Source organism: Lentinus tigrinus (genome assembly GCF_003813185.1).
Source record: "Lentinus tigrinus ALCF2SS1-7 unplaced genomic scaffold L226scaffold_19, whole genome shotgun sequence".
Lineage (NCBI taxonomy): Eukaryota > Fungi > Basidiomycota > Agaricomycetes > Polyporales > Polyporaceae > Lentinus > Lentinus tigrinus.
The window spans coordinates 393,038-419,775 of record NW_027137928.1 but is presented as its reverse complement, the minus strand read 5'-3'; the positions used below and the strand labels follow the sequence as shown (position 1 = coordinate 419,775).

At 55.3% G+C, this 26,738-nt stretch overlaps 10 protein-coding genes across 10 annotated transcripts; 6 read left to right on the top strand and 4 right to left on the bottom strand.

Moving 5' to 3' along the window:
- Positions 1 to 460: 460 nt before the first annotated feature.
- On the top strand, positions 461 to 4,913 carry L226DRAFT_466050 (uncharacterized protein; the record flags this gene model as incomplete). Its single annotated transcript, XM_067675959.1, has 13 exons — positions 461 to 1,033; positions 1,728 to 1,963; positions 2,018 to 2,092; positions 2,143 to 2,232; positions 2,283 to 2,326; positions 2,379 to 2,709; positions 2,765 to 2,912; positions 2,969 to 3,108; positions 3,165 to 3,496; positions 3,550 to 3,702; positions 3,757 to 3,960; positions 4,013 to 4,709; positions 4,769 to 4,913. 13 exons carry the CDS (start codon positions 461 to 463, stop codon positions 4,911 to 4,913), a joined length of 3,168 nt encoding a protein of 1,055 aa, XP_067533755.1.
- Positions 4,914 to 6,197: 1,284 nt separating this feature from the next.
- L226DRAFT_489455 (uncharacterized protein) lies at positions 6,198 to 9,499 on the bottom strand. Its single transcript, XM_067677276.1, has 4 exons — positions 9,016 to 9,499; positions 7,466 to 8,966; positions 7,252 to 7,412; positions 6,198 to 7,185 (listed from the first exon to the last, which is right to left on the bottom strand). The coding sequence occupies exons 1-4, from the start codon at positions 9,475 to 9,477 to the stop codon at positions 6,241 to 6,243; spliced, it is 3,069 nt and encodes a 1,022-aa protein (XP_067533754.1). The 5' UTR covers positions 9,478 to 9,499; the 3' UTR covers positions 6,198 to 6,240.
- A 628-nt stretch (positions 9,500 to 10,127) lies between these two features.
- On the bottom strand, positions 10,128 to 11,869 carry L226DRAFT_572616 (uncharacterized protein; the record flags this gene model as incomplete). The annotated part of the gene is made up of 11 exons (XM_067684704.1): positions 10,128 to 10,440; positions 10,508 to 10,557; positions 10,632 to 10,680; positions 10,736 to 10,751; positions 10,819 to 10,947; positions 11,027 to 11,162; positions 11,223 to 11,317; positions 11,373 to 11,436; positions 11,504 to 11,664; positions 11,724 to 11,758; positions 11,817 to 11,869. The coding sequence occupies 11 exons, from the start codon at positions 11,867 to 11,869 to the stop codon at positions 10,128 to 10,130; spliced, it is 1,101 nt and encodes a 366-aa protein (XP_067533753.1).
- Positions 11,870 to 13,139: 1,270 nt separating this feature from the next.
- On the top strand, positions 13,140 to 15,790 carry L226DRAFT_489449 (uncharacterized protein; the record flags this gene model as incomplete). The annotated part of the gene is made up of 15 exons (XM_067677275.1): positions 13,140 to 13,249; positions 13,305 to 13,368; positions 13,421 to 13,474; positions 13,530 to 13,565; positions 13,618 to 13,671; positions 13,721 to 13,876; positions 13,928 to 14,060; positions 14,110 to 14,397; positions 14,453 to 14,539; positions 14,598 to 14,639; positions 14,696 to 14,751; positions 14,811 to 14,938; positions 14,995 to 15,371; positions 15,429 to 15,462; positions 15,520 to 15,790. 15 exons carry the CDS (start codon positions 13,140 to 13,142, stop codon positions 15,698 to 15,700), a joined length of 1,800 nt encoding a protein of 599 aa, XP_067533752.1. The 3' UTR covers positions 15,701 to 15,790.
- Positions 15,791 to 15,814: 24 nt separating this feature from the next.
- L226DRAFT_614405 (uncharacterized protein) lies at positions 15,815 to 18,344 on the bottom strand. The gene is made up of 12 exons (XM_067686635.1): positions 17,799 to 18,344; positions 17,701 to 17,735; positions 17,480 to 17,645; positions 17,307 to 17,368; positions 17,148 to 17,242; positions 16,998 to 17,086; positions 16,924 to 16,940; positions 16,750 to 16,884; positions 16,675 to 16,690; positions 16,572 to 16,620; positions 16,466 to 16,518; positions 15,815 to 16,405 (listed from the first exon to the last, which is right to left on the bottom strand). Exons 1-12 carry the CDS (start codon positions 17,846 to 17,848, stop codon positions 16,039 to 16,041), a joined length of 1,134 nt encoding a protein of 377 aa, XP_067533751.1. The 5' UTR covers positions 17,849 to 18,344; the 3' UTR covers positions 15,815 to 16,038.
- L226DRAFT_113808 (uncharacterized protein) lies at positions 17,702 to 18,630 on the bottom strand. Its single transcript, XM_067672154.1, has 5 exons — positions 18,603 to 18,630; positions 18,426 to 18,547; positions 18,202 to 18,344; positions 17,799 to 18,141; positions 17,702 to 17,735 (listed from the first exon to the last, which is right to left on the bottom strand). The coding sequence occupies exons 2-4, from the start codon at positions 18,479 to 18,481 to the stop codon at positions 17,969 to 17,971; spliced, it is 372 nt and encodes a 123-aa protein (XP_067533750.1). The 5' UTR covers positions 18,482 to 18,547; positions 18,603 to 18,630; the 3' UTR covers positions 17,702 to 17,735; positions 17,799 to 17,968.
- Positions 18,631 to 19,843: 1,213 nt separating this feature from the next.
- Positions 19,844 to 20,824, top strand: L226DRAFT_572613 (inosine monophosphate dehydrogenase; the record flags this gene model as incomplete). Its single annotated transcript, XM_067684703.1, has 5 exons — positions 19,844 to 19,880; positions 19,932 to 19,990; positions 20,047 to 20,089; positions 20,148 to 20,492; positions 20,610 to 20,824. 5 exons carry the CDS (start codon positions 19,844 to 19,846, stop codon positions 20,822 to 20,824), a joined length of 699 nt encoding a protein of 232 aa, XP_067533749.1.
- A 2,343-nt stretch (positions 20,825 to 23,167) lies between these two features.
- L226DRAFT_441581 (uncharacterized protein) lies at positions 23,168 to 23,431 on the top strand (the record flags this gene model as incomplete). The annotated part of the gene is made up of 2 exons (XM_067674823.1): positions 23,168 to 23,233; positions 23,288 to 23,431. Coding segments are annotated over 2 exons (210 nt in total), but the record flags the coding sequence as incomplete, so codon positions are not given.
- Positions 23,432 to 23,761: 330 nt separating this feature from the next.
- Positions 23,762 to 24,025, top strand: L226DRAFT_434854 (uncharacterized protein; the record flags this gene model as incomplete). Its single annotated transcript, XM_067674741.1, has 2 exons — positions 23,762 to 23,868; positions 23,920 to 24,025. Coding segments are annotated over 2 exons (213 nt in total), but the record flags the coding sequence as incomplete, so codon positions are not given.
- Positions 24,026 to 24,391: 366 nt separating this feature from the next.
- L226DRAFT_438021 (uncharacterized protein) lies at positions 24,392 to 25,908 on the top strand (the record flags this gene model as incomplete). Its single annotated transcript, XM_067674784.1, has 4 exons — positions 24,392 to 24,535; positions 24,588 to 24,801; positions 24,875 to 25,015; positions 25,721 to 25,908. Coding segments are annotated over 4 exons (687 nt in total), but the record flags the coding sequence as incomplete, so codon positions are not given.
- Between the last annotated feature and the right edge of the window lie 830 nt (positions 25,909 to 26,738).

Below are 26,738 nucleotides of genomic sequence, written 5' to 3'. Positions count from 1 at the left end.
CGTTGGCCCCGTGCCTGCCGCCGGCGTAACTACAATTCTGAGTAGCGGGCATATGTGGACACAGTAGAGCAGACTACAGTCGGTAAGCACGGTCGGTGAACAACATTGACCATGGGTCGCCGGCCGGGGACTGATGCGGGGAAACCGACGCGCCGGCGGGCGCGCTCAAGTTGGGTATGCCGTGACGTCAGGCAGGCACACGATCGGACCGGGAAAAAATCTAGACCCGACCCGCAATTGGCAGGGGAGGCGCCGGCGAGTGCGGGGGAACTCAGCAGCGGCCGCCTTTGGAACTGCCAGTCACCTCATCTTCCGCTCGACGACGTCCTTCCCGCCGCCGGCGTCGGACATCACGTCCTCCTCACCCTGCGACTCGGCGTCGATGCTCTTCCGCTCTGGTAACTCCTTCGCATCTTGGTCTGCGACCTCCACCAAACGCGATGAACTCACGCCCTCCGTCATGGCCGAGAAGACCCCTGTGAAACTCCAGCTCGTCGAACAGGACCAGGACCTCCCCCCGCCTGTCTCAGCCGACGCCAGCTCGGCGGGACGACGCTCGCGCACCAAGAAAAATGCACGCGTATCGGGCGGCCTCCGCGTGCACTGGGACCGCTTCGTCCGCAAGCTGGGCTCGGGAACCGCTCCGTCTACATCCTCCGCCTTCGACGACAGCGTGTGCGAGAGCAGCGGCTACCCGCGCTCCCGCATCGGCCAGGCGTCCCAGGAGCCTCCAGACGATAGGGTAGACGAGGTCGTCGTGGACAGAGAATGGTCGGACGAGATCAAGAGCAGCTCAATCACCCACTCCGAGCACGGCGGCACCCCAGAGAAGTCCGGGAGCAACCACCTTGGAGGCACGAACACCGACCGCGACAGCTTCGCCATCCGGCCGGAGGGCTTTTGGGGGGCGTGTAGGCTCCTTATCTTCATCCGCTGGAGACTCTGGCCCATGGCGTACTCCTTCTTCTGCACGCGCTTCATCGACGAGAAGTCGGAGATGCACTACAACAAGGAGAACTGGTTCTTGCGGAAGGTGGGTCTATCATGTTCGTGTTGTGTTCCTATATGCACTGGTCCCTCCCTATGTTCCTCCTTTCGCTCTCGAAAGCATGCTCGCAGCAAATCCCCGCGCATATACCCACATTTGAGTTGCGGTCGCAACGCTCCGTAGCGTCTGTGTCATGCACCCACGCTTGTCGCTCAAACGAATGCCACATTGGCGGAGTTTGTGCGACAGTAGCCTGTCGGGTCGGACGACCTAGTCTTATGCGCAGCCGTCTCGACGATGTCTAGTTCGATATGCGACGTGCTGAGACAGCTCCTGACGGTCTGGTGCTGCGGAAGTGGTTGGGCTGCTGTTCTTGGAATGCGTCACGTCGGGCTGACTTCGTCGCTTTGCCTTCGTTGCTTCGCGAGGAATGTCTGACGTCACGCGCGTATTGGTTGCGTATCTCTCTACTCTAAGCCTACTCTATGCGGCTGGGGGACGTAGCAAGCGCCGGCGTACGAGGTTTCGTCGCGTGCCGGACGCGCGGTCGGGTGCCGTTGACATGCTCGGTTTAGTCGGAGTCACTTCAGTATCCTTCGATACTAGAAGGGGACCGGCAGGGAGGGCGTTGCACAGCGTCCTCGCGAAGGACACGGCGAACTTGCAAAGGGAACGGAGGGGCCCGCGTCTATACCGCGCTGATCAGGAGAAGGTTCCGATACTGACTTTGCCTTCACAGAACCTCGCGCTATGGTCCTCCTCGTTCCTCGTGGTGAACTGGGCGTTCGGCGTTGGGTTCGTGCCACGACCGCTCACGCTGGCAGACAAGATCTTCCTGTACGGCTTGGCTCCGGCACTATCCTTTGCGATACCGCCCATGGTCGTCTATGATTGGCCGCGAGACCGGAACGTGATATACCAGATCGTGCTGGTATTCGCGATATGGACATGGTCTGTGTACCAAATCATCTTCATGTGAGTGTCCCTTGCACTACGTTGGGCATGACGCTAATGTTCGTGATCATTCAGGTATCTCTGCGGCCAGTACCATCCTTCACGCTCGAGGTTTACGTGTAACAACAAAGACTACCTGACGTTGTTCTAGTATGTCGTTCCTTGACTTGGTCTGCTCGTTGCTGACATCCGTTTGCCAGCTACACCTCCGCCCTGCAGACGATCGCTATCTTCGGACTGAAGCTCCACAGATTTCCGGCCATGATGGGAGCTGCGATCTTCTTCATTCTGTGAGCACAACGTCGCTGAATAGACGTTCTGGCACTGATATTTTTTGCAGTGCATGCGTTCTCATCGTTCCGGACCAGGCGAAGTTCGTACGAAGTACGTGTACGTTTGCGCTTCTCGTGAACAGCGATGCTGACGTGCGCTGCAGACCTCGTCAACTTCCTCTTCTTCCAGGCCTTCCTACTGTACATCCACTATATGCGCGAGAACGCGGAGCGCCGGTTATATACACTGCGGGACCAGCTGAAGGTGCAGTTCCGCGCGACGCAGAAGGCGCAGGTGAACGAGCGCAAGGCTGCGGACTCGAAGCGGCGGCTCACTTCGTATGTGTTCCACGAAGTGCGAGTCCCGCTGAACACGGCGCTGCTGGCTGTGCAGAACATGCAGGCCGACGGGAAGATTGCGCAGGACATCGAGTTCAAGGCGCTCGAGGGGAGCTTGAGCATGATGTCAAAGGTCCTCAATGACGTCTTGGACTTGTGAGTGCTTCTTCGGTTCCTCGGATCGATCGTAAGCTTAGTATTGTTCCGACAGCAACCGGATGGACAGCGGCCGGTTCGAGTCTGTTCTGAAGCCATACAAGTTCCATCAGGTTATGCGCTCGCTGTTCGTCCCCCTGAGGCTGGCCACCGACGCCCGGCGCCTGGAGTTCATTACCGATCTGGACCCAAGTATTGATGACGTACGTCGCACTCTCCGGGCTCGCATCAGACGCGTTGTTGACACCCAGTGTTCTAGGTGGCGCGTCGTGCGCTGTATGAGGCAATGGGTGAGCCTGAGGACGCGATCAAGCGCCGACTGAAGGAGCACCCAGGTGAAGACGGGATTGTCGTTGGTGACGAGACGCGTCTTCGGCAGATCATCACAAACTTGGCCAGGTAAGATGATAACCTCCGTTTGTATACAGCGTTAAATTAATCGTTTATCTGTCCAGTAACGCCTGCAAGTTCACTCCTTCTGGCGGGAAGCTCACAATAACCACAAAGTTGGTCATTCCGGAGCACCTGAGAAGGGACGAAGATGAGGATGAAGACGAGGATGAGGACGGGTTCAGCTACGAGCGGCGTCCGTCGCTCCACGCTGCGCACTCGAACGGGAATGCCGGCGCGGACTTCCACCATAGTCTCTCTCGGTCGCATCTTACCCAGCACAATACGCTGCACTCGAAGCCGGCTCCGCCGCTGGAGTGGATTGTTGTGCGTATCGAGGTAACGGACACGGGTTGTGGTATCAGGCCGAAGGATATGGTCCAGAGCAAGTTATTCTGTGAGTTCGGGTGCACATATGTTGGTAAAGGTATGCTGACAGGTCCATGGCAGCTGCGTTCAACCAGACCGAGCAGGGAAGGTTGCAAGGCGGGAAGGGTACCGGCCTCGGTCTTGCGCTCGTTCGGCAGATCGTCAAGCTCAGTGGTGGCCGTCTCGGTGTGCAGTCCAAGGTCGGCGAGGGCTCCACGTTCTGGGTCGAGCTGCGTAAGTTCTCATGGTTCACATACTATGCGCTGGCGTTGCTAATGTATCAAACAGCACTTGGTGTCGGTAGCAAGGCTGTTCCGGGACTGACCCCGCCGACGGACATCGAGGAGGATGAGTTTATTAGTCCCAGGCAGGCCGTATATACTGATCACAAGGAGCCGCTTGGAAGGGTGCCTGGAACAGCGAACCCGCGCTCGTCGTACCAGTTCAACCAATCGTACTCCTCGTCGGCGTTGCACAGTATAATGGAGCAAGGTATGTCCCTTGTCTTCACAGCTTCACTCATATTTTGACCTATTCGCTGTAGGCGGGATGGTTGAGATCTCGACAAAGCCGACAGGGGGTCCGCCTACAAGGACCATTGGGGACCCATCAACAGGTTCTGAGCTTCATCACTCTCCGGACGAGGCTCCTCCACAACTTGAACGGCCACAACCGCTTGACGAGCACTCATCAGATACCGTCAGGGCGCTTCATCTATCACATCTACCTAAACCGCAGACGTTCTCGATAGACGGGGCGCTCATCTCGCCAACACTCTCCGCGGGCACGACCAATACCTTGCCTAGCCAAGCAGGGTCGTCCACGGCAGCGTCGAGCTCGTTGCAGTACGAGACGAAGCTGAACGTGCTCGTGGTGGACGATGATCCTCTGACGCGCAAGCTTATGAGCCGCATGCTCACGCGGCTAGGCTGCAAAGTCACAACCGCGGAGAACGGGGAGATCGCGCTCGAGTTGATCCTCAATCCTGGGCAGACGCACCAGACTCCGTCATCTGAGGATACGGGGTCGGGCGGATTGTCGTTGGACGGGGTGACGACAGGGTCGATGTCGGACGAGTGCAGATATGCTGTCGTATTCCTGGACAACCAGATGCCCGTGCTATCAGGGCTGGACGCGGTTACAAAGTTGAGGTCTATGGGGAGGAAGGACTTTGTGGTGGGTGTCACTGGGAATGCGTTGCTCAGTGACCAGCAGGAGTACCTCGAGGCTGGCGTGGATCAGTGAGTTCTTCCTTCGTTCCCCTTCGTTACATCATGCCTAATGTGCTTGCTGCTTGCAGCGTGTTGACAAAACCAGTGCTTGAGAAGAGTCTGAAGAGTATGCTCTGCATAGCCGACGAGCGTCGAAAACGAGGACCACCGCCAGAGCCGCAGCCACCAACACAACCCCAGACACCCTCAGCCGCGACCGGTGCTGCTTCATAGCACGTGCAGCCCGGGCGCGAGGGACCCTCGAGCCTGTATATATGAGTGTGGATTTCTTGCTTGGTGTCTTGTGTCATGTTCTGCGGTTTCATTTCCTCGCAGTGTCTTCTTGCTTGTCGTCGCTTTATCAGTATCCGTATCTATACTCTACTTACCGCATCATCTGCCGTATTTACCTCGCATCTCATCACGGACACCCCTCTTCCTGTCTCGTTCCCTCTAGTATCTACGCATGTGTGATCCCGTTTTGCATTCCTCCCTCGAAACTTATGCATCCCACATCATCTGTCCGTACCTGCGTTTACCACGCACCGCATCACCTTCACCACCCTCCCGCTCGTGCTCCCCCTCCCTCCACCTCATCCTGTCTCGCTCCTCTTCGCACCGCATATGATCATCGGCTCTCTCCTGCACCCATCATTCGACACGCTCATAATGCTCCTCCATGCTCGCCCATTCCACGGACGTCTCCGTCCGTCCCCTCGTACCTCGTCATGTCCGCTCGCGACCTCCCATCCTCCGCTACCCCTACCTATCATCCATCCATCCATCCACCCAACCCCCGCATCTTTCTGTAATGTACTATCCCATTTCCATCTCTTTCGTGCTTGATGTCTTGTCGGTCGACGATGCTCACGATGTTTTACGCCTCATTTCATAGAGCTAGGCATACTTTTTTCTGATCGTTAGGTACTGAGGTAATAGCAATACACGTCTACTACTCTCGCTGTCGTATTGGCGTAGTCAGTGTGGGATTGAGTTGCATCTGCACTTGTACCTTCACTGGTACTATCAGAACTTGCACGAATCATATGAGAGTTGAGTTTCGGACTGACGACGGCCGGCTCTCCGGTTCGGTTTCAGCTTTCTCTGGGTCCGAACTCGGGCGCACTTCCACACCCTCCGTCTCATCCTCGGCACCGTCAACAGACCTAATGCTCTCTTTTTCCCCTTCCCCTTCCCCGCAAGAGAGAGTGGAATTCACAACTCGGTCGAATGGCACGCCGTCCAGCTCGAAACGAAAGCCCGATCGACTGCGTAATTGCGATGCAGCTGGTCCCTGCGAACTACTTACTTACTTAGAAACACTGCTTCTTCCCAGAGCCGCGCTACACAGGTACCGAGATGTGAAACGACTCAGGACATAGAATTGCACGGTAGAAAGTGATACATCGATAGAAATGGATACTAAGAGCACCGAGACTCTCGGACGCACGACTTAACCACATTGCGGCAAACCTGGCACAAGTCCGCTACAACTCGTGAGCGATCCGTTCGGGACAACCGTCGTCGGCGAGACTGACGGCGACGTGAGGATTCCGCCCGTCTACCGCTTGCGCTTCTCAGCGCGGGGAGGCTCGTCCGGCGGAGGGTTGACATCCTCCGAACCTGGGAAGCTCAAGTTGATAGCGTCGCCGTCATCAAACGGCCGTTTGTCCCCGGGCATGGGTCCAACAATGTCGGAGGACTGAGAGAAGCTAGAGAAGGAACGGAGACTTGAAGGCGTGCCCAAGCGTCTGTGGCCAAGGACCGGATGCAAGTCGTTCTCCGTGGATGGCGTCGACAGTGAACCGATGTGGTAATTGACAGGACGGTAGGGCGCGGGAAGAGGGTTCTCTTTTGCGCGAGCCTTGAGCTGGTTGTCACCCTTGTCGTCCAGCGCCTTCTCACGCGCATACGACGTGAGCACTGCGAGGAGCGGACCGTGGTTTGATAAGAAACCCGACAAGCGGTCGGTCGGAGCGGCGGATGCTGTCGCGTCAGCCTTGGTGGTGATCGTAGCATTGCCCGGATTGGTGAAGGTTGATATGGGAGCGTTGTCGCTTTGCTTGAAGGCTAAGAAGAGTTCCGCCCATGCGGTGTCGACAGGGGCATCCACGGACAACGGACGGGGCTCCTTAGCAACCCCAGTGGAGGAGACTCCGTACAATGTACGCATCTGATGAACGTCGACGTTCCTGTAAGACTCGTAGCAGCCCTTGTGCAGGTCGTTGAGAATCCTCTGGAGCACGTCGTTGGCGCAGACTTCGAAAGGAGGGTGCGGATTGAGGAAAAGCCGCAGCTTCGACTCATCGCCGACCTTGATGCCCTGCACGAACGAGTGACTCTCGTACATGCTCTCGACTAGTTGACGCAGTCCGTTTTGTTGAATGGGATGGTACTTGAGAACGAGGTAGTTGAATGCATGAATGAATGACTCTAGGTCGTCAGATAGACGATACGGCTTCCTTGGGAAACACGCGGCCAAAGCAGAACGGAATTGAAAAGTGCCCTTAAACAATGATATTAGCATCGAGTTCAGGATGTGGAAGAAAGCAGCCGGGAGAGAGCAACATACAGTGCGATCAGGCTCCGTGGGGCCAGACTCGAGCTCGCACTCAACTCGACAAAGATCCCAATCGATGAGGAGGCCCGTGAGCTTGGTAGGTTCGATCAAGATGTTCCCAATGCTGATGTCGCGATGTAAGACCTTGGCTTTTGTCCATGCTTGGTAATGGGCTATCGTAGGAAGATTTAGTACACAGTCTACCATACATCACGAGATGACTCACCGAAGACAGCGTATGCAAAGACGAGCGCGAGCTGCTTGAAGTTCGTGAAGCTCTCCAGCGGTAATCCGATCTCCACCGTCGCCATTCGATAGTGAGAGCGAGGTACCGGAAGGGCATCCCCGAGGTGATGTAGAAGATCCTGAATCTGCGTCATCTGGGCCCGCGTACCACCGACATCACCGCCGCAGATCAGAGTAGCGATGCCTTGCACGCCACAGCGAGCCATCCGCTCGTAGACTAGGTGCTCCGGTCGGGTGCGATTCGGAACGTAAGGCCTCCAATAGTCTTTGAGGAAGCAGAGCCGTTTTCCCTCGATGTCGTACGCGATGTAACCTCTAGTGCAGCGGCCAATGAGCGAGTGCGAGGAGAAGTAGGACTTGCCGATGAGGAATGATCGCGGCTTCAGCGGAGCCGGCGGGGGGGACGGAGACGGCGGGGTGGACGGAGATGGCGTCGGCGAGGGAGCGGAAGACGATTCATCAGCCGGGGGAGGTTTCGGGAAGGGATCGTCAGGGAATCCCTCGTCAGGAGGGGCAGCCATGGGGATGATGTGGACCTTGTAGATCGGTTGCCCCTCACGAGTGGCGTCCTCGACGAAGGACCGGATCATCTCGTGCACGTTTGAGTTATTCGTCATACCTTTGAACTCGTCCACAGCTTTCTTGTCATCGTCGGAGACACTGTCATCGTTAGAGACACGCTGGACGGTTGTATCGTAGCCGAGCTGTGCCTCCGACATATGCGCCACTTTCCAGACAAAGTCGTGGAGGGGAGAGTCGGGCGTCGTCCAATTGAACTCCTCGGAGATGACGCCGCCGCCCCGATCAAAGAAGCAGAGACGTGCCATGTAGTCCCAGACGTAGATGGCGTAGGAGAAAATGCGGTGCTGGTTGTCGAAGACGTTCATCATGTACTCGACAAACTGTCCCAGGCCTTCCTGGTTATTGATAGTATTCCGGATGAAGTGCTTTTTGGACGAGGTGTTGGAAGGACCTGCAGACGATGATGCTTTCGCAGAGGGCTCCTTCTGGGTATCACTGCCGGCAGCGGAAGGCGCCTTGATGAAGCGGAAGGCGGCATGTTCGTGATTATGCTTGACCTCGATCGGGACGGCAACCCAATGCCAAGAGCGTAAGCCGACGTGAGAAGGTTCAGCTGCGTTTGCGTCTGCGTCCCCACCTGTCGTCTTCTCTGCGTCCCCGTCTGTCGTCTTCTGAGCATCCCCGTCTGTCGTCTTCTCTGCGTCCCCGTCTGTCGTCTTCTCTGCGTCCTCGCCTGTGCTCTTCTTCGCGTCCTTTCTCGCACCCTTACGACGAGACTTCTTCTTTTGCTCCTTTATCGTGGTAACCTTCACCGCCTCAGCGATGTTCAAGTAGATACCCGCGTCGTTCAACGTATCGGTGCGTGTTCGGTGCCCGTCATCTGCGCGACGCGTGGGGGTCTCGAGCACACGTACCCTCTGAGCGTGTGCGGCGGTGAAGACCGAGTGGATAGTCGTTGTCTGGAAGAAGTGAGTGCGAATGCAGGGCTACAGACTATCGTGCACGTACCAGGATCGGGTAGATATCCTTCTCAAGCTTCACACCACTGAGGTCTGCCCCTTTGAACAACTTCCTCTCTTCCTCCGTAGGTAACTCTCCGCGAACCTTGGACAGAAAGACGTCCACTGGCATCTCACACCAACGGGGACCCATACCTGCTCGGCCGATCAGATCCAGGTTGCGCTCTTTGCCAGTTGGGGGAGCGACTAGCGAGGAGTTTGGTTGATGTTTGATCGGTGTCGCCGACCACTGGATACCAGCTGATTCGGTGTTGGTGGTTTCGGGAGCGTTGGGTGGTTGGGGGGGTGAAGTCGAATCGGTGGTTGTCGGAGTCTCTCCGAAGAAGGTGAATGGAATGGAGGTGGTTGGATAAGGGGGAGAAGGAAGGGAGTACTGAGGAGGCGTGCAGTGGTCGGCGGCGTCGGGCTCGCCTATGGCGGTGCTGACACTGAAAAGATCGTCGTCAGCCATGGTGAGGGTGAGGGTGAGGGTGGAGGGAGAAGTGGGGCGAAACGCACCGGCTATCGGAGGGGTTTAAGTATCTAAAATTATAATCTCCGACAGATGCTTTGTTTGCCTAAAATGGACCACAAAACCCGATGTTATGAGGCCAGATCCGTGGAGGTTCGGCTGTTTGTTGCAACGTGGATCGAGTCAATTCTGGGTTGCCATGCAGTTCTGAGGCAGCCGTTCGGCAGACCAAAGCAGTGACTTACTTGTGCAAAGAGACAAAAGGTGGTGAGCAGGTGGTATGAGGGGGGACAATGAGCCACGTCGATGTGGCCGTGGTCGCTTTGGTAAAGATGCGTACGCGCGGCAGACTCGAACATGGATACCATATCCGGAAAGTTCGGCATCGCCACCGTATTGGCGCCGGCCCGCCCTTCCGATTGAGTCCCGCAGCTTCAAGTGCGTGCTGACCCGAGACGTCGCTCTAGGAGACTCTCCATGTTTCAGGTGCAGCAAGATAGTTGCCGAGGGTCCACTTCTTTTCAATCTGCAAGCCCTCAGACATTCGACTCAGGCCGGAGGTCAGGTGCTGGTACTCTTGCTCGTCGTCTGGGTACGAAACTCAAGGACTTGCAAGACTTAGAATATGAGTCTATGACAGGTGATAGTGTCTACACGACATGATACGCCACACTCTCCGTCCCCAGGTCCAATTCAGCATTCCCAGCCACGTTCTCAGAACTCGGGCGCAGTTCCACATCCTCCGTCTCATCCTCGGCACCGTCGCCAGAACTAGAACTCTCTTCTTCCCCGTAAGAAAGAGCGGACTCCATTGGGCCTACGATCCGGTCGAAGACGAGTGTGCCGAGGGAGGAGAACGTCGTCTCGCCGTGGTCGGGGGAGCTGTGCGTGTCGATGTGCAGCGTCCGGCGGTTCGCGGCTTGCAGGTGGATGAGGAAGCGCGAGACGAGGGTGGCGGTTACCCTGCATGACCGGGTTCGCCATCATTAGTGAGTCAGTCGAGGGACCGGCCGATGCGGATGATACGCACGGTTCTGTGAAGGCGGAGACGTTGCTGGCGCCTTGTAGTGGAGTGTCGATCTATGCAGGGTGAACGTTAAGATCAGGACCGGAGCAGAGAAGAAAATACACGGTTGAGAGTATGGAGTGCGTACCGACAGCATGGTGAAGATGAGATGCAACATGTTGAGGAGGACGAGCACCCTGAACATTGTCCGCGTCAGACTCTCGCATCCACCCAGGGGCTGCATGAACTCACACGAAGTAGATTGTGCCTGTGATAGACCTCCATGAATTCCAAGCGACTCTCAATTATCTGGATGCACGGGCGGAGCGACTCACCGTCGCGAAGTACGACACCAACGAAAGAGCGATGCGAGGTAGAGAAGCCTTTTCTCCCTAGCCTGGACCAGGTCACGTAAATCAAGATGAGGTCCGCAGCGATCAAGCATGTTCGGACGATGATGACAACTGAGGATGAAAAGGGAGGTCAGTGCTTCAGCAGTGCTTCACGCGGAGGAGCCTGAAGTCAGGCGCACATCTACAGTACACGGCATGTTAGTCGCTCGCATATGCAAGAGATATTGGTTGACGAACTTTTGGAACAGTTCTGTCGTGATGGTAGTCGTTGCCGTGCAGCCGAGAATTGGGATGTTCACGCCGTTCAGGTCGAAGCGGAAGTCCGACTGGGGAGCCATCAATACTAGTCGTCCCTGTCACTGCGCTGGTCCCTGCGAATCACTTACGAAGTCCACGCCAACTGAAACAGACGAGAGGATGAAGACAAGCAAAGCTACCCCGTAATTCTTCGACAGGGCGAATGTTCGCAGAGCGGAGAACGCTGAACAGTCATCCGGTCAGGCGTCAATGTGGATCTGTGAACTGATCATGCTCACCGGCCCATATGACGTACTGGAGGCACTGCATGGCGAACCCTGCTCTGGCGAGTAATGAACAGCTCTGCGTGCAGTCTGCGATCAGGGATGCATGGCCGGTGACCGACGGCAAGCCAGGGTAAAGAACGCACCCGGTCCGACAAAGTCGCATATCCTATCAAATTCAGGATGTTGACTGCGAGGACGACGTATCTGTTGACGAAGAATAGCGCAGTGGCACCGCTGAACCCTCGCGTCCAGAACAAATCCACCTCGTCGCTCAGAGTGATCGCATACTCCCAGCACACGAACACTACGAAGCAGGAATGAGTCGGACGGGCACATGGGTCTAGGGGTAGAAGCAGTACTTACCAGACGCCCCAATAGCACAATAAGCATTCGTCATCCTGGAGCACAAGCGGCGTCAGCATCCACTCAGAAGGACATCATATGGGATGGACTTACAAGCCAGCATACTCGCTGATAATCTCGGCTGCGTCGGCGTCTCCTTGCGACATGGGTGCAGGTTGGCGGGAGAGAAGGGTCGAGGGTGGACAAGCTTGCGTGCTCAGGATCTCGAAGCATCGTGGGGCGGCGTATTTAATGTCTGTGTTGCATTGTAGGCCAGGTGGTAGTGTAACCCGCTATAGTCATGGGCGCGACAATGAGCGCACAGACACCGCCGCATGTGCGTAACTGAAAAACAAATCGTTTGTAGGCGCCGCCGCCCGAGAGATAAGTACGGAAGATGCAGGTCGCAGATTGCGCGGGGAATCATCTGCACCGGAAGCAAGCTGGAGTCCTTTGGGAACAAAGGAGCGAGTATACCGCAGCACGCTTGAGCTTGAGTTAGCGTAAACAAATATCCGTTGATTGTCGCAGACCCATACCCATCGGCCCTTCCTGAATCTCTTGGGGCATCCAGTAAGAGGAGGACTTGAGGAGAACCTTGCGGCATCGGCACCGCCCTAAGTTTTGTGCCTGGCAGCTGGCGCGACTTCCGCGAAGACACAAGATCGTCGTCGGTGCCGATGATCCATCAACGGCTCAGTCCCGAGCCAAAACAAATACTACGTCAAGCTAGTATGTATTACTGTGCCATCAATGTCAGTGCTATGAGGTAAGAGAGATACGAGAATATAAGCCTTTGACTGACATGGAGGTGAGTGCGATGAATGGCACAGCATGATCAACCGTGACCGGGGAGGCTTAAGGGCTCTTCATATCGTGACGGAGGTTAGAGCAGTGATGAGCCTTCAGATGCTTGGAGCATTTTATCTGGATTTCTGAGTAACCGAGGGAGGGCGTGGAAGTCGACATCGCAACGTGGCGGCATCGGAACAAGTTGCAGTGCATAGGCGCGCAGGCCCGAAGTTGTTAGGCGCCTGCTGGACGTTTTCCGCGTCTCTCTCAACCACCACCATCTCATCCTACTGTTTGTTTACGAGTGCGTTCGGCACTTAAGGACGACGAAATGAAACACTTGATGGTTCGATGTAACAACCCTCCTTGCAGCTTTCAAGAGATCCGTGTGTTCATGGCCCAGGAGCGGCCTTCAAGCAACCTTCAATATTCCACTGTGTCGGCCACCGGCTCCCAGTCATCGGTTTCTATAGCCTGTCATTCTCAACGAATTGAACGGCCGTAGTAACGAGAATGGGGAGTGCACCTGAACTCCGCAAGCTCTCACACGCACGTCGACAGCATGCTGATAGTACTCGCAGGTGCGACTCTTAAGTCTCCGGACGATCGTATCGTCTTCACCCCCTCACTGATCACCCCTCTACCATGCAGGAGTCTAACGTTGACCTTCTCATCATCGGTGCTGGTCCGTCGGGACTGATGTGCGCTAATGCTCTGGCAGGCCGAGGCTTCAACATACGGGTTGTGGACAAGAGGTTGGTTACCAACACGAGTCTCGGGCCTAGCAGGAGCTGATGACGCGCTTTCCAGGGCTGTAGGTGTTCAGGCTGGACAGGCGGATGGTATTCAGCCGCGCACGCACGAAATACTGCAGGTACGACTCGGCTATGTACCATTGACTTTCCGACTAATCGCTGGTTTGATAGAGCTACGGTCTTATGGAGCGACTTCTCCGCGAGGGAGTCGAGATTCACAGAAATGTCGGTCTTTCGCCCTCATCGTTGCACCTGTATGGCTGACGCGTTGATATCTCAGGCATTCTACAACCCTGGCCCTAGTGGCGGGATTCAAGTATGTCTTCCGCGTCGTCCAGTGAGACATTCGCTATAGCGCAGACCTGCAGCGAGTCGAGCGTACTGCGGCGATATCCCAGCCCACGGCAAGATATCCATTCACAGTTAGTCTGAAGACTCGCTTTCACGACGCGGGCTCATTGATCTTGACAGATGTGTCGTCACCAAGGCGGAACAGAAAACTTCTTCATAGATGCAATGAGGCCGAAGGGTCTCGAGGTCGAGCGCTCTACAGTCCCCACTGTGCTGGAGCTCTCCACTAGCACAGACTCACCGGAACTTCTTGATCCTCAAGCCAACAGCGTTAAGGTATATTTCAGGCTTCTTTACCATTGTTGCTCATGCTGAAGGAACATCTAGGTCGTGTTGCAGCACTTGGACCGGACAGAGAACGACCGTGAAGTGGTGCATGCCAAGTTCGTCCTCGGAACGGATGGAGCGCATTCATGGGTACGGAAGGCCATGGGCATTCGGATGGAGGGTGGTCATACAGGTGATTCTCATTCCGTAAGGTGTGCGTGCACCCAATGACACTTTGCCAGATTTCGTCTGGGGCGTGGTCGACTTCTTCCCGGACACCAACTTCCCGGACATCCGCGCTCGTACCGTGATCCACTCCACGCACGGCAGCATCCTCGTCGTTCCACGTGAGGGGGACCTTGTTCGCCTTTATGTCCAGCTTTCGGACATGGATGTAGTGGACAAGCAGACGAACAGGGTCGACAAGGCACAGGCTAGCCCCGAGAAACTGATAGAGACAGCGGCCCGGATCCTCCAACCCTACTACCTGCGAGCCATTGGCGATGTTCAGTGGTGGACAGTGTACATCAGTATGTCTTCTCAGAGTCCTTATGCGAATTAGATGCTCACTGAATGCTGGTCCAGTCGGCCAACGAGTAGCCGAGAAATTCACGGTACAGGATCGGATCCTTATCGCGGGAGATGCGTGCCATACTCACTCACCGAAGGCCGGTGAGTATCCTGATACCCTTGTTCTGCTCTTTCCTTCCTGATCGACACATATTCGCAGGCCAAGGAATGAACGCCTCGATGGGCGATACGCATAATCTCGGTACGGGTACCATTTGAATGACCTCTGGCATTCGTTTTCTCACGGCTTCTGTACAGCGTGGAAGTTGGCATACGTGTTGCGAGGATGGGCTGACATGTCTCTGCTTCGGACTGTGAGTACAACTCCACGTCTTGCGCGCGTTGGTGTCTGACGGGTCCCGATCATTCTCAGTACGAGGCCGAGAGGCGCAAGTTCGCACAAGACTTGATCGAGTTCGACAAGGAGTGGTCCACGCTGTTCTCAGGGAAGCCACGGACTGACCAGCACCAGGACGGCGTGACTCACGAGGCGACCCTTGGGTATGGTCCTACATGCATGCAGTCTCTCACGTTCTCACGTCTTACACGCCTCGCAGAGTATTCAAGAGATTCGGCGGCTTTAGCAGCGGCATCGGTATCCGCTACGCGCCCTCGATCATCGTCGACAGCAAGCACCAAGCATGTGCCTCGAAGCTGATCGTCGGAGAGCGCATGATACCACACGTCTTCATTCACGCGGCCGACGCAAAGCCTGCGAACATCCACGACTTGCTCCCCTCAGACCTGCGGTTCAAGATCCTTGTCTTTGTGGCGGACGTGACTACCGATACGGGAGCGGTTCCGCTCCGGAAGCTTTCTGAGCGCATGGGCGTGGAATCGAGCTTCCTGCGTCGGTTCGGACATGGGAACCACCTGGAAACGTTTGACATCCTGTGTATCACGTCGGCCGAGAGGGACAAGGTGGACTACACTGGTGAGACATTCCCCGCATTCATTCTTATCGCGTACACCTCATACCATCTTGTTACAGACGTACCAGAACTCTTCAGGTCGCACTGGTCAAAGTGCGTTGTCGTGCATCTTGCATTCAAAGACTTGAAGCGCTGACTATCTCATCTCAGGGTTTTGGTCGACGACGTCGACTACTCGGGCCGTTGCGGAGGGGGAGGGTTTGCCGCGTATGGCATTGATCCTAAGGAGGGGGCTATTGTGGTCGTTCGACCTGATGGATACGTGGGAACAGTTGCTCCACTGGACCGTGTGGAGGACATCGATGCATACTTTGCGGGTTTTATGCTGTGAATGAGCTTGTGAATGCTCTGCCGTGTATATGGGGCAGTCGTGTTGATAGTCCTAGTTGAGACGATAAGCCATCTCTGTAGATTCATCGATATTATTATCTGAGCTATTCAAGTACGCGGAGGGTATAGAGAACGGCTACACGTTCAAATTGTGGACGCGGTCCACGAACTGGGTGTCATAGTACAGGTCATAAATAGTACATATTGCTCTTCAAGTGTTAAGCCGACTCAGAGCAGTTCACTTCCGGGGCACCTCGACAACACTGAAATTCTACTTGATCCCGTCAAGATTGGGGGACGCAGAGGGTGACGCCAGTCCAAATCCCGGTCCAACAGCCTTCAAGCCGACGCCCCCTCTAGCTCGGCTCCGTTGCTGGACTTGTGCAGCATCGGAACCTCGACAATGCCAGCGTCACCCGGCGCATCCTTCACCTCGTCGGACCGCGCGGCAGCCTGCACGGAACGCGCAGTCAGCTCATACTCAGAGGTACGCGTGCCCCCCGAGATCCCGTTACTGTGCTCGTCGTCCTCATAGCCAAGGGATGGGTCGAAGGAGGACGCGATAGACCCGACAACGCGCTGGAACACGAGGGAATCGGCATGATCCCCACTTCCGCCGTGTGTGGTTTGGAAGTCTTCTCCGGTGACCTTCTGGTTGACGGACTGGAGGTTGAGGAGGAAGCGGGAAATGAGATTTGCGGTCAACCTGGGTATCATACGGCAGCTAGGTTAGTTTGTACACCATAGGGCGGTCACAGAAACGTACGGCTCTGTGAACAGCGGTATCAGGCTGACGGCTTGTAACGGCACCCCGGCGATCTGTGCCTGTGATGAGCGCGACGTCCTGACATGCTCAACAGCAGAGAACTCACCGCCAACAACGAAAACGTCAAATGGAGAGAGTTCATGATGAGCAGGATACTGGTTCGTTTGCGTCAGCATAACCCCATTGAGGGCTCAATGAACGCAACACACATGAAGTAGAGAGTACCTGTGCATTATCCCATCAGACACAGCCCGTAGAGGTCCAAACACAAACCACGCACGCACCATCACGCAGCAAAACTTCTGTGAAGAGATTTGTCGACTCCACATGTCTCAGGCCGCGTCGGGACAACCGCGACCAAGTGATGCCCACGAGGAGGGCGTCTGCTGAGATCAGACACGTCCGAGACAGGATCGTGACTGGTCGAGGGAATGGTCAGCAACGTGTATACGCATCACGAGTTGGTACGGATCCCCTACATCTGTCATGACAGTCAGACAAAGAGAGAGATAGTCATCAGAGATTCACTCACTTCTTCGCTAGGTCGAGGCTTATGCCTTCGACTGTGATGCACCCGAACAGAGAGACGTTCACGCCACCGACCCCAAACGCATAGTCAACCTGTGCATACGCGTCGCTCATAGATCAGCTGTGTCCAAGATAAAGTCCCGAACATACTCACAAGATTGATGACGACAGACACCATGGAAAGAGCGAATGCGAGAAGTGAAAGGAACCAGCTTCTGCACAGAGCGAAAGCCCGCAACCCCGTAAAGACTGTGTTGCGCCGTGAGTGCGACCATCGAAGGGCACTAGATCACCGCAGAGTGATATCACGTACCTGCCCAGGGTATGTACTGTGCAATCTGTAACGCCCGATTTGCTTGCACAGTCCGCGAGCACCTGTACACTCAGGATTAGACACGCCCCACCGCGGCTCCCTGCACTCGGCACCTACACCTAGGGTCGTGTTTGCATGAGTGATCGGATGTATGAGACGACGCCTGCAGACTTACCACGTCCGAGACTGGGATCGAACTGTTCGCGAGGGCGTAGGTGTTGAACCCCAGGACGATGTACCTATTCAGGAAGAAGAGAATAGCCGCCCCGGTGATCTTCTTGCCCCAGAAGAGCCGGACCTCCCTTCCGACAGTGATCGAGTACTCGTATATCACTACGACTTCGCGACGGTATCAAGGTGGGCTCAAACTCAGTCCTGGTCAAGAAATGCTCACCAGCAACGACGACGGAACAATAGGACGCGGTCCTCCTGTGGTTACCATTCAGACAGAAGTGAGTGCGAGGTTCAGATGAGGAAAGAAGTAGGACGGACAGGGCATCCACGGTTGCAATAAGAGCGGCGGCATCGTCCCCTGAAGACATCCTGAGTCGCTTGTCGGCAATGGGGATGTCGACGACGCTTTACAGTACCTGTGGTGCTCAGTATATACACTTTGGGTGTAAGCTACCATGCTTCACGCCAGATCAAGGAAGGATCTACATCTACGAACGAAGATGCCTCAGGATCGCTTGCTTGGAAGCCTGTACGCTCATGACGTCCGGAATCTCTTCGTTACTGACAGCATGATGTGAAGACAGACTGTGTTGATATGCTGGTGTGACCAAGGGAGTGCGGAGCTGGGAAAGTTCCGGTTGTCTCTCGATAGACATGGGACCTAGGATGTCAGGAGAGATCAGATATGGACATTGAGAAGCTATAGCAGACCGACAGCTGCATTCTACACGCCCAACAGCGCACACTGTTCTCAATAGCCTCATGCTTCTAGCGTATACAGGGCTACATGCGACGAGTTCCGCGAGCCCGCAGGATAGGGCAATCGTGATGAGTGTGAGAACTTGGGACAGGCTGTCATTGGCACTTGGAAGCATGACGCGGGTGGCGATATCACAGTTACCTGATACCGTACTGTCTAGCAGGAAGAGAAACGGATGCACTCACATGCACAACCAAACTGCTGACGGTCTCGGCGGATAGGATCTACTCGACTCCGCCATAGTTTTGTTCAAGACGAATTTTATAGCGCCAAGAAAGTATGTCCCCGCCGCCTTTGATTCAACAAGCTATGGACGTTACATAATTGATGTAAGAACGTCGATGCAGCGATTCTGCACGTACCTGATGGGTCCGTGTCCGGAGACAGAGCTGGAGCAAACACGGGGTTGGCAACCGGAGACCCTCGCCTCTGCTATACAAGGCATCCCTCTGCGGGCTCTCCGTTTCGTCGTAATGGAGACCATGCCAGAAGGGTTAGACATCACCGCATTCGCTATGAAGCTCGCGAGCGAGATGCCTACGCTTCATGAGGTTACGTTCAGACCTTCTGCCCCAGGGAAATTGAAGGGATCCGACACGGTACTGTTCTACTTACTCGCATGTATCACGGTTTCAACATCCTTCGCAGAGGAGATGATGACGAATGTACCCTCCGCGATCCCAACTGTGACTGAGCAGTGAGAACTCCTAACCGAGAGGCTCCATGTAGATACTCTTGTTTGGGCTCCTCTTCATCGTCGACTTGAGGTTGGCCTCGAGATCTTGTGATTCTGAAGCTTCCAATAGTTGGCGTCTCGGAGTCGTGAGGAAACTTGCACGAGGTTCACTTGAGCAGATGTATCCGGCGACGTCAGAGCTAGGCATCTGCAGGGGTTCCCGAGACCGAGGGGTGACTGACGTTACGATTTAGACGGTATAGCTGAGACGACATAGTTAAATGATGGAAAGAGGACAAGCCGTGCAAGGCTAGCAATCCGGAGCGCCCACGGAATACTAGCGTCTATGTGCATGAACATCCTCGCTCTCGAGTCTCGACCATGATGATGATGACGCTACCAGTAACCAGGAGCTCACTGCAAGATTACATGACTATGTGACTTGCTGAAACTGAAACTGAAACTGAGGAGGTACGAGACTAGATGCTGCGATTCCTTCTACGCTGACATATCGTGTCCTAGTACAGTCCTCGAGTCACTGAGTGTAAATGAAGGCTCAGGTACTACGGCGCATGATCCAGACATCTGACGTCTGCGACTCGCCCGAAATTTGCACCCTTGGCCTCATTGTCGCAGTCCGGTCCACATCGATATCAGTGGGGGACGCTGATCACAACACCTCGGGGACGCCTCGGCTTTGTGGTGACTACTACGTGTCGGCTTACCGCCGAGTCCCCAAAGGCCATATCAAACATCCAAAGTCTAACTCAGTATCGATCACCTGCTCGTAACTGGAAGGGATGTCAGCAGGAACTACGGCCACGCTCGGTGTTCTTGGGTATCACCCATTGCGCAGGATCTCGGAGAGTGGCATAAAGAGGAGCTTACGTTCGGGACTGCGGTTGCTTCAAATGCTGCTACCGCGACATGGAACCCGTCAACACCAGTTTTACGCGTCTTCTCGGTATGTCCGCCTTATAGCATACTCAACGTTACTTACTGATTGATGATCCAGGCATCGCCGTTCCGGTGGTAAGCCCACCCATGGCCCTTGCGACCACCACCCATCATGCTGTGAGGCTTTACGTCAACGTTGAACTCACAGCCTATCTCTGATTTCCGCGATCTAGGCCGAGGCTACCCGTGGGGGAGGGTTTGGCTTTCTAGGAGCAGGTACGCCTCATCCTGCATCTCCAGCCCCTGATTCTGAGACTTCGTGGTACATCTCCAGCGTTCACTCCCCCAGAGAAGCTGCGCGAAGAACTCTCCTCGCTCCGGAAGACCTATCCAGATCTCGGGGACAAGCCGCTCCCCATCGGCGTCGGCCTGATCGCGTGGATGCTTGACGCTGACGAGGAGGCTGCGAAGGCAAAGATCGATGCTATTCTAGACAACAATGTCAAGGCGTTCTGGCTGGCCTTCGGTACCGACATCCATCGCTGGATCCAGTACGCCCGCACTTCCCCCGCAGCTGCGCGCTCTCAGCACAAGCCTCTCATCTTTGTCCAAGCCACTTCGGTTGGCGAGGCGCTCCTTGCAGCCAACGAGTGGAAGGCCGACGTGATTGTTGCACAAGGTCCGTTACTCTCCATTCCCACTCCGCTGGTCTCAGACAGTACATATTCCGTACCATCTCCGAGTGATATCTATCTTCGTCATACACACAATTCTGACATGCGCCACTGTCTTCCAGGAACCGAGGCCGGAGGACACGGTGGCGCACACGCGCCCAGCACCTTCACATTCGTGTGCGAGCTCCTCGCAGCCCTCCCGGCGAACAACGCGCCCCCCGTCCTCGCCGCCGGAGGCCTCGCCAATGGAACCCAAGCCGCCGCCTACCTCACTCTCGGGGCCGCGGGAGTCGTGCTAGGCACGCGCTTTACGCTGATGGACCTACACTCGCCGTGAGTGAGATCCGAAGGTGCGATGGTCCGTCCGGGCGTGCACAAGGGGAGTCGAGTGGGAAAGGGAGAGTGAGAGTGTGTGGATGGAAGATGGATGAGAGATGGATGGGAAAGGGAAGAGGTCGCGGAGTAGATGTAGCCGGTGGACTTGTTCGTCGAATAGGTGGAATAGACTGCGTTAGCAGTCACTCGAGGGCTTGTAGAGTCGAATGCGAGATGCGAAACGTGATACTGAACGAAAGCGAGAGGATGCTAAGGGAATACGAAGGCGTCGGAGTCGAGGTCGAGGTCGAGACGGAAACCAAAGTCGCGCGGTCGAAGAGGGCTCTAAACTTGTTCTATTCGAGAGGCTAGCTAGCAGATATATACAGGAGAGCGGTCGAGAGTGACGTGTGTGTTTCGCCCGAAGGTTGCTAAGGACGAGAAGGTGTGGAAAGAGCTGGAAGGAGGAAAAACATAAGTACGATTCGAGCGCTAATCGCCTAGCATACGCGAGGCGCGATCACGAGGGCGCGTAAAGTGGAAAGGAGAGCTGGGTAGGGTTGTGTGCCATTACTAGGGTACGTAGGTACTAAAGTAAAGCTACAGTACGAGTCCTGAAGGTGTAAAGAGGGTGCAAAAATTTGTTAGAAGTCGAAAGGGACGGGGGAGGAGGCAGAACGCGGTACCGCGTCGAGCGCGGTATGGCGCAGTTAAGCGCTGGCCTGCGGCTGATCCGCAACATCGTCGGGTTGCACTGCGGCGTCGAGTGGGTCGTCGCGGACGGTGCGGATGCCTTTCCGACCTTGTTGAGGCTCTTGGCTGACGTCGAGGGCGACGTGTCGCTTCCTAACTGGCTGCTGACTGGTTCCGGAGTCTTCGCCTTCTTTCCTGCTTGCCTCGGACTTGTTCTGGTCGACGACACATGCGCAAGACATCGGGAGTGATGCGGAGGAGGACTGAGGGCGTCGGAGGGTCTTGCAGTGGACGTGGGACGTGTCGGCGACGGCGGTACGCGCGCAACGGTATGTGCTACTAGTGTTGCAAAATCCTGTCCCAGGACACATGGAGGACATGTCTGAGGACTGGACCTGGACACATTGGGACAGGACTTATCATGTGTCCTCTATGTGTCCTGTTCTCCTATGTGTCCTCAGTCCTACCCCATAGTGCTCCCTTGCAGGACCATGTAGGACTGGTCTGGACCAGTCTCCGGACACATCCAGAGGATCAGTCCTAAGTCCTGCTCTATCACGCCATCGGAGCGTCCGCGTCAGCGCTCAGCGTCGCTCGGCCGAGCAACCTCTGTCCTCCGAAAGGATCCGAATATAAAAGTAGACACATAGCATATGATGCGGTCGAGCTCTCCGTGTTCTTTGCTTCTGACGCGCCTGGTATTCATCTTTACTCTATCTATCCTACTTGCGTCTATCAACCGTCTATCAATCTACCGTTTCTGATGGCACGAGGCAATCGAGGCGGTGGTCGCGGGGGAAAGAAAGCTCCAATTGCAAAGTTGAAAAAGAAAGCTCAACACGAGGACGTGCAGTATATCTCCAGCGATGAGGAAACGACTGCCAATGGGAAGCGTAAGAAATCGAGCGGGCGGCAGAACATCAGCATGAAGCGCGCACGTACGAAGGCGAGACATGCGGATGATGAGGCTGCGGAGGTCGAAGAGGAGAAGGAGATCGAGGAGGAGGATGGTGACCAACCGCAGGCGAATGGAGAGGAGGTTGAGGAGATAGACCAAGGGCAGGCGGAGAGTAATGGCGCAGATGATGACGAGGACGAGGACGAGGACAAGGACGATGATGGGGATGGGGATGATGATGACGATGACGAGGAAGTGAGTACATGTCAGCTCTATTGTAAAAATGGTGATAGAGATCAGTTTGCGTACCGTTCAGCTTCGAGTGCGCCCCAAAACGCAGACGAAGGAGGAGATGACGAGGGATTTGTTGACGATCTTCTCAGCACAGAAGGAGGTCGTGTTTCGCTACGCAGATGGCGATCGCGTGAAGGAAAAGGGGAGATGGTGTCTGATATGCAAGTAAGTACTCACCTCGATAACCGTGACCATATTCTCGAGGCTCACTCGCTCCGGTGCAGGGAGGATGAGGCGATCCGAAAGACGAAAGGTGGGCGTGCGGGATGGTACAAGGGTGCGAATGCGACCTGTCGACGGCACATTGGGAGCAAGCATTACGCGGAGTACGAGAAGCGATGCGAGGAGGGAAATATCAAGCAGAAAGAGTCGGCGATGCCGAAAGCGTTGCAGGCAGCGAGAAAGAAGGAGAGAGAGAAAGCGGCGAGGGACAATAAGGTTCAGACGACGCTTGATGGGGTCGTCCGCAAGGTGGAGACGCCCAGCGCCTTCTCGCAACAGGGCATTATCGACGCAGTCACCACACACGTCGTATGCGGCGCACAGGTACATCGCGATGGTGGGACGATCTTTTCATTATGCTAATTACTCGAATGACAGGCACTTCTGGTCACCGAGGACGTTACATTCACTAACTGTCTGGTAGTGATGCGTCCGAAGACTACGCGCTCAGAGCTCCCAACGCGAGCGAAGGTGAAAACGAACATCCACAACAAGTTTGTCGACTTCATGGAGAACGTACAACGTGCAATTCAAGCGGCCCCAGGAGACGCGTCCGTCAATTGGGATCTGTGGACCCAAGACCACACGAGCGCGAGCATCCTCGGCATGCTCGTGCACTGGATCGAATTCCATGCGGACAAGCCGTGGGTGCTCCGGGTCGAGGTCATCGCATCTCGTGCGGTGAGCGGTGACCACACAGGCGAGAATCTTGCGCGATGGTTCCTGCGATTCACGGACCGTGCAGGAATCACGACAAAGACTGCACCAGAGAAGAACAAGGTGCGTCATGAATGCTGCCGCTGTCAGATCGACTGCATCTTCTGATCCCCCTCGGATATTCAGCTAGGACATGTCACCGCAGACAACGCTACCAATAACGACAAGACAATCGTGGTTATTTCAAAACTGCTCAAGCGGCGTGGTGTCAAGGATTGGAAGGCTCGGCAGCGTCGTTTGGGGTGAGTTACTCATTGTACTGATGGCTCACCTTTGCGCTGATGTCTGCCCAGATGCCTTAGCCATTCCGTGCAACTCGGGATCGAGAGCTTCATGGGCGAAGTGACTCATGTAGCGGTAATCGAGTCGCGGGAGGCGATCTGGGAGTTTGATCCCTCCCTGCCCGAGAACCGGATTAGCACAGGCGGTCTCGATGTGATTGCATCGATCCGTACTCTCGCCATCAAGGTGCATACTTGCTAGTTGCATCGAGCTTGGGCTGAGCGCGTACTGACGTGTCTTATGCGATCACAGCTGCAGGCATCTGGGCCCCGCCAAGAGGTGTTCTTTAAAGCGCAGATCGACGCGGGAAGGGAGAAGCCCATCAAAATTCCCCTGCATTCAAATGTTCGCTGGGGCAGCGCGCACAAGATGGCACGCACTGCGTGGGATCTCCGTGAGGTATGCCTCTCACCTGTGTCGCCTTAATCATGCATGCAGCGTTACTGATTCCACCTGTTCTCTTCCCCTCAGGCAATCGACGACTTTATCGACAATGCAGACCGTCGTTTTGGTCCCATCACGACCGTCCGCAAGAATGGCAAGATCGAGAAGAAGATCCCATGGACGGCGTTCAGGCTGAACAAGTCCGATTGGGACCGTGTCAAGCTCTGTGCCGACCTGCTCGAAGTAAGTAGTGTCGCAAAACATGTCATGCAATTGAGCCTGACACTATCTACAGGATGCGACACGGTATATACAGTCTTTCTATGAGAAAGGTGTGCCCTGCTTGCACCGTGCGATCCCCTCGCTAGAAGCGCTACTCACACGCTGGGAGAAACGTCGTGCCGACCCGAAGTTCGCGCTTTTCCATCCGGCGCTGGATCGCGGTCTGGACAAGCTCCGCAAGTACTACCTCAAGCTCGATAACACCGATGCTTACATCCTCGCGCAGTGTACGTACTCCCTCTCTCAGCAGTCTCTGACGACCATACCAGGTATCCTCATGACTGATCGCTCTTCCCCCAGTCTGCCAACCATACTACAAGCTAGACTATATAGAGCAGAAATGGGGCGGCGAAGCAGAACAGCAGGCAGAGATTCGTGCAGGGAATCCAGATGCCAAGAACTGGACTGCGGAGGCGCGTAAGGTTGTCGAGAACGCGGTAAGTCACGTCTAAATGTGACACAAAAATCTGGACATGTCTTGCTCATTAGGTATCTGTTCCAACATGATAGATGCGCGAGTTTTGGCCACAGCGGCTGAAGAACGAGCCCTCGAGACAGAAGCCTGGTGACAGTGTGGCATCTTCACACTCCGCATTAGGGAACACCACGGGTTGCAGAACCCGTGAGGGTTTGTCACGGGTTTGTGCAAGGGTACGGGTAAGGGTCACAAATTGTCACGACCTCCAAACCCGTGACCCTTACCCGCGGGTCACGGGTTTTGGCTTAGTCTCGTGATACCCTCATGTTGTAGCCACAAACCGTGGGATTCTGACGGTATATTACACGTATTTTTCCGATCAAAACTGAATGTGCTAGAGGGGAAATAAACTTGCCCAAATCCGGAAGGATGGGCTGTCTTTCATGCTCGATTTGGTAATTAAGCGCCCGCTGGGCACGCAAAGACAGCCTATACTTCCGGATTTGGGCAAGTTTATTTCGCCTCTAGCACATTCAGTTTTGATCGGAAACATATGTGTGACATACCGTTAGAATCCCACGGTTCATGGCTACAACATGAGGTTGTACCCGTGGGTACCCGTGAATTGACCCGTACCCGAGGATACCCGTGAACCCGGCGCTTAACCCGTACCCGTGGGAACCCGCGGGTTCACGGGTACGGGTTTTGGCGGGTCGGGTAGGGGTCAGTCCAAAAAAACCCGGGGGTTACCCGTGGTGTTCCCTACTCCGCATCTCCTTCTGACGACAGTGCCCGACACACGTCCCCTTCCGGGCCTGCGGAACACAACAACGACGACGACGACGACGACTTTGACCGTGCACGTCGTCGCCGCCTCGCAACGGCTGATGATGACCTTGGGTGGCAAGATGAACTGCGACGCTATCTTACGGACCCCATGCCGGACGTGAACAAGGACACGGACCCTCTGCAGTATTGGTCGGTATGTCTCTCTCGCGATATCTCTGGCATCTGACTATGTTCTGATCTGTCTAACACTAAGGTCTACTGGCGCACCTACCCGACAGTCGCTCGTATCTCTCTCAACGTCATGGCTATCCCGGCATCCTCAGTCGAAGTTGAGGAGCTGTTCTCGCGTGGGAAGCAGGTCTCGACCGATCGCCGGTCTCGCCTGGGCACTGACACTTTTGAAGAACTTCAGACGTTGGACCGTCACCTCAGGGAGACGATTGTCGACTACGCACGCATGAATGATGGTGTTGTGGATGAGGTGTTCTTACATGAGTTCGAGGTGATGTGGGAGGACGAGGTTGCACTCTATGACGATGAAGACAATGAGCGTGACGACGATTTGGACAGCGTAGATAGTTTAGAGTTTGACTTGAACTAGTTAATCCCTCCGCCATATGCAGATTACTGACCGTCATGCAGCAAGTCAGGACCGGTCCTCGGATCTCAGAAGATCAGTCCGGACTGGTCCTAGCACAGGACTCGTCCGGACCGATCCTAGGACTGGTGTCCTTATGTGTCCTTGTAAGGACACGTGTCCCCAGTCCGGTCCAGCAACTGGGACCCAGTCCGGTCCCCGGTCCCAAGTCCGGTCCTCCTACTCTAAGGTCAAAAGACCGGACAGGACCGGACTTTTCAACACTATGTGCTACCCATCATCTCCTCTCCACTTAGATCTGGACCGTCCTCGGTCCAAGTCTGCGCAGATACGAGTGGTATGGGAGTCGGCGTTGGACT

Excerpts from the sequence above, each read along its gene's own strand:
- L226DRAFT_113808 (XM_067672154.1), bottom strand. The coding sequence starts at position 18,481 with ATGGCGGAGTCGAGTAGATCCTATCCGCCGAGACCGTCAGCAGTTTGG. Across the intron at positions 18,345-18,425 it reads TCAGCAGTTTGGTTGTGCAT|TGCCAATGACAGCCTGTCCC; the intron begins GTGAGTGCATCC and ends CATGCTTCCAAG. Across the intron at positions 18,142-18,201 it reads CGCTGTTGGGCGTGTAGAAT|GTCCCATGTCTATCGAGAGA; the intron begins GCAGCTGTCGGT and ends CTGACATCCTAG.
- L226DRAFT_489455 (XM_067677276.1), bottom strand. The coding sequence starts at position 9,477 with ATGGCTGACGACGATCTTTTCAGTGTCAGCACCGCCATAGGCGAGCCC. Across the intron at positions 8,967-9,015 it reads AGGATATCTACCCGATCCTG|ACAACGACTATCCACTCGGT; the intron begins GTACGTGCACGA and ends CACTTCTTCCAG. Across the intron at positions 7,186-7,251 it reads CCACGGAGCCTGATCGCACT|GGCACTTTTCAATTCCGTTC; the intron begins GTATGTTGCTCT and ends TCATTGTTTAAG.
- L226DRAFT_614405 (XM_067686635.1), bottom strand. The coding sequence starts at position 17,848 with ATGTCTTCAGGGGACGATGCCGCCGCTCTTATTGCAACCGTGGATGCC. Across the intron at positions 17,369-17,479 it reads ATCCCAGTCTCGGACGTGGT|GTGCTCGCGGACTGTGCAAG; the intron begins AAGTCTGCAGGC and ends CTGAGTGTACAG. Across the intron at positions 16,519-16,571 it reads TGACGTTTTCGTTGTTGGCG|ATCGCCGGGGTGCCGTTACA; the intron begins GTGAGTTCTCTG and ends TCACAGGCACAG.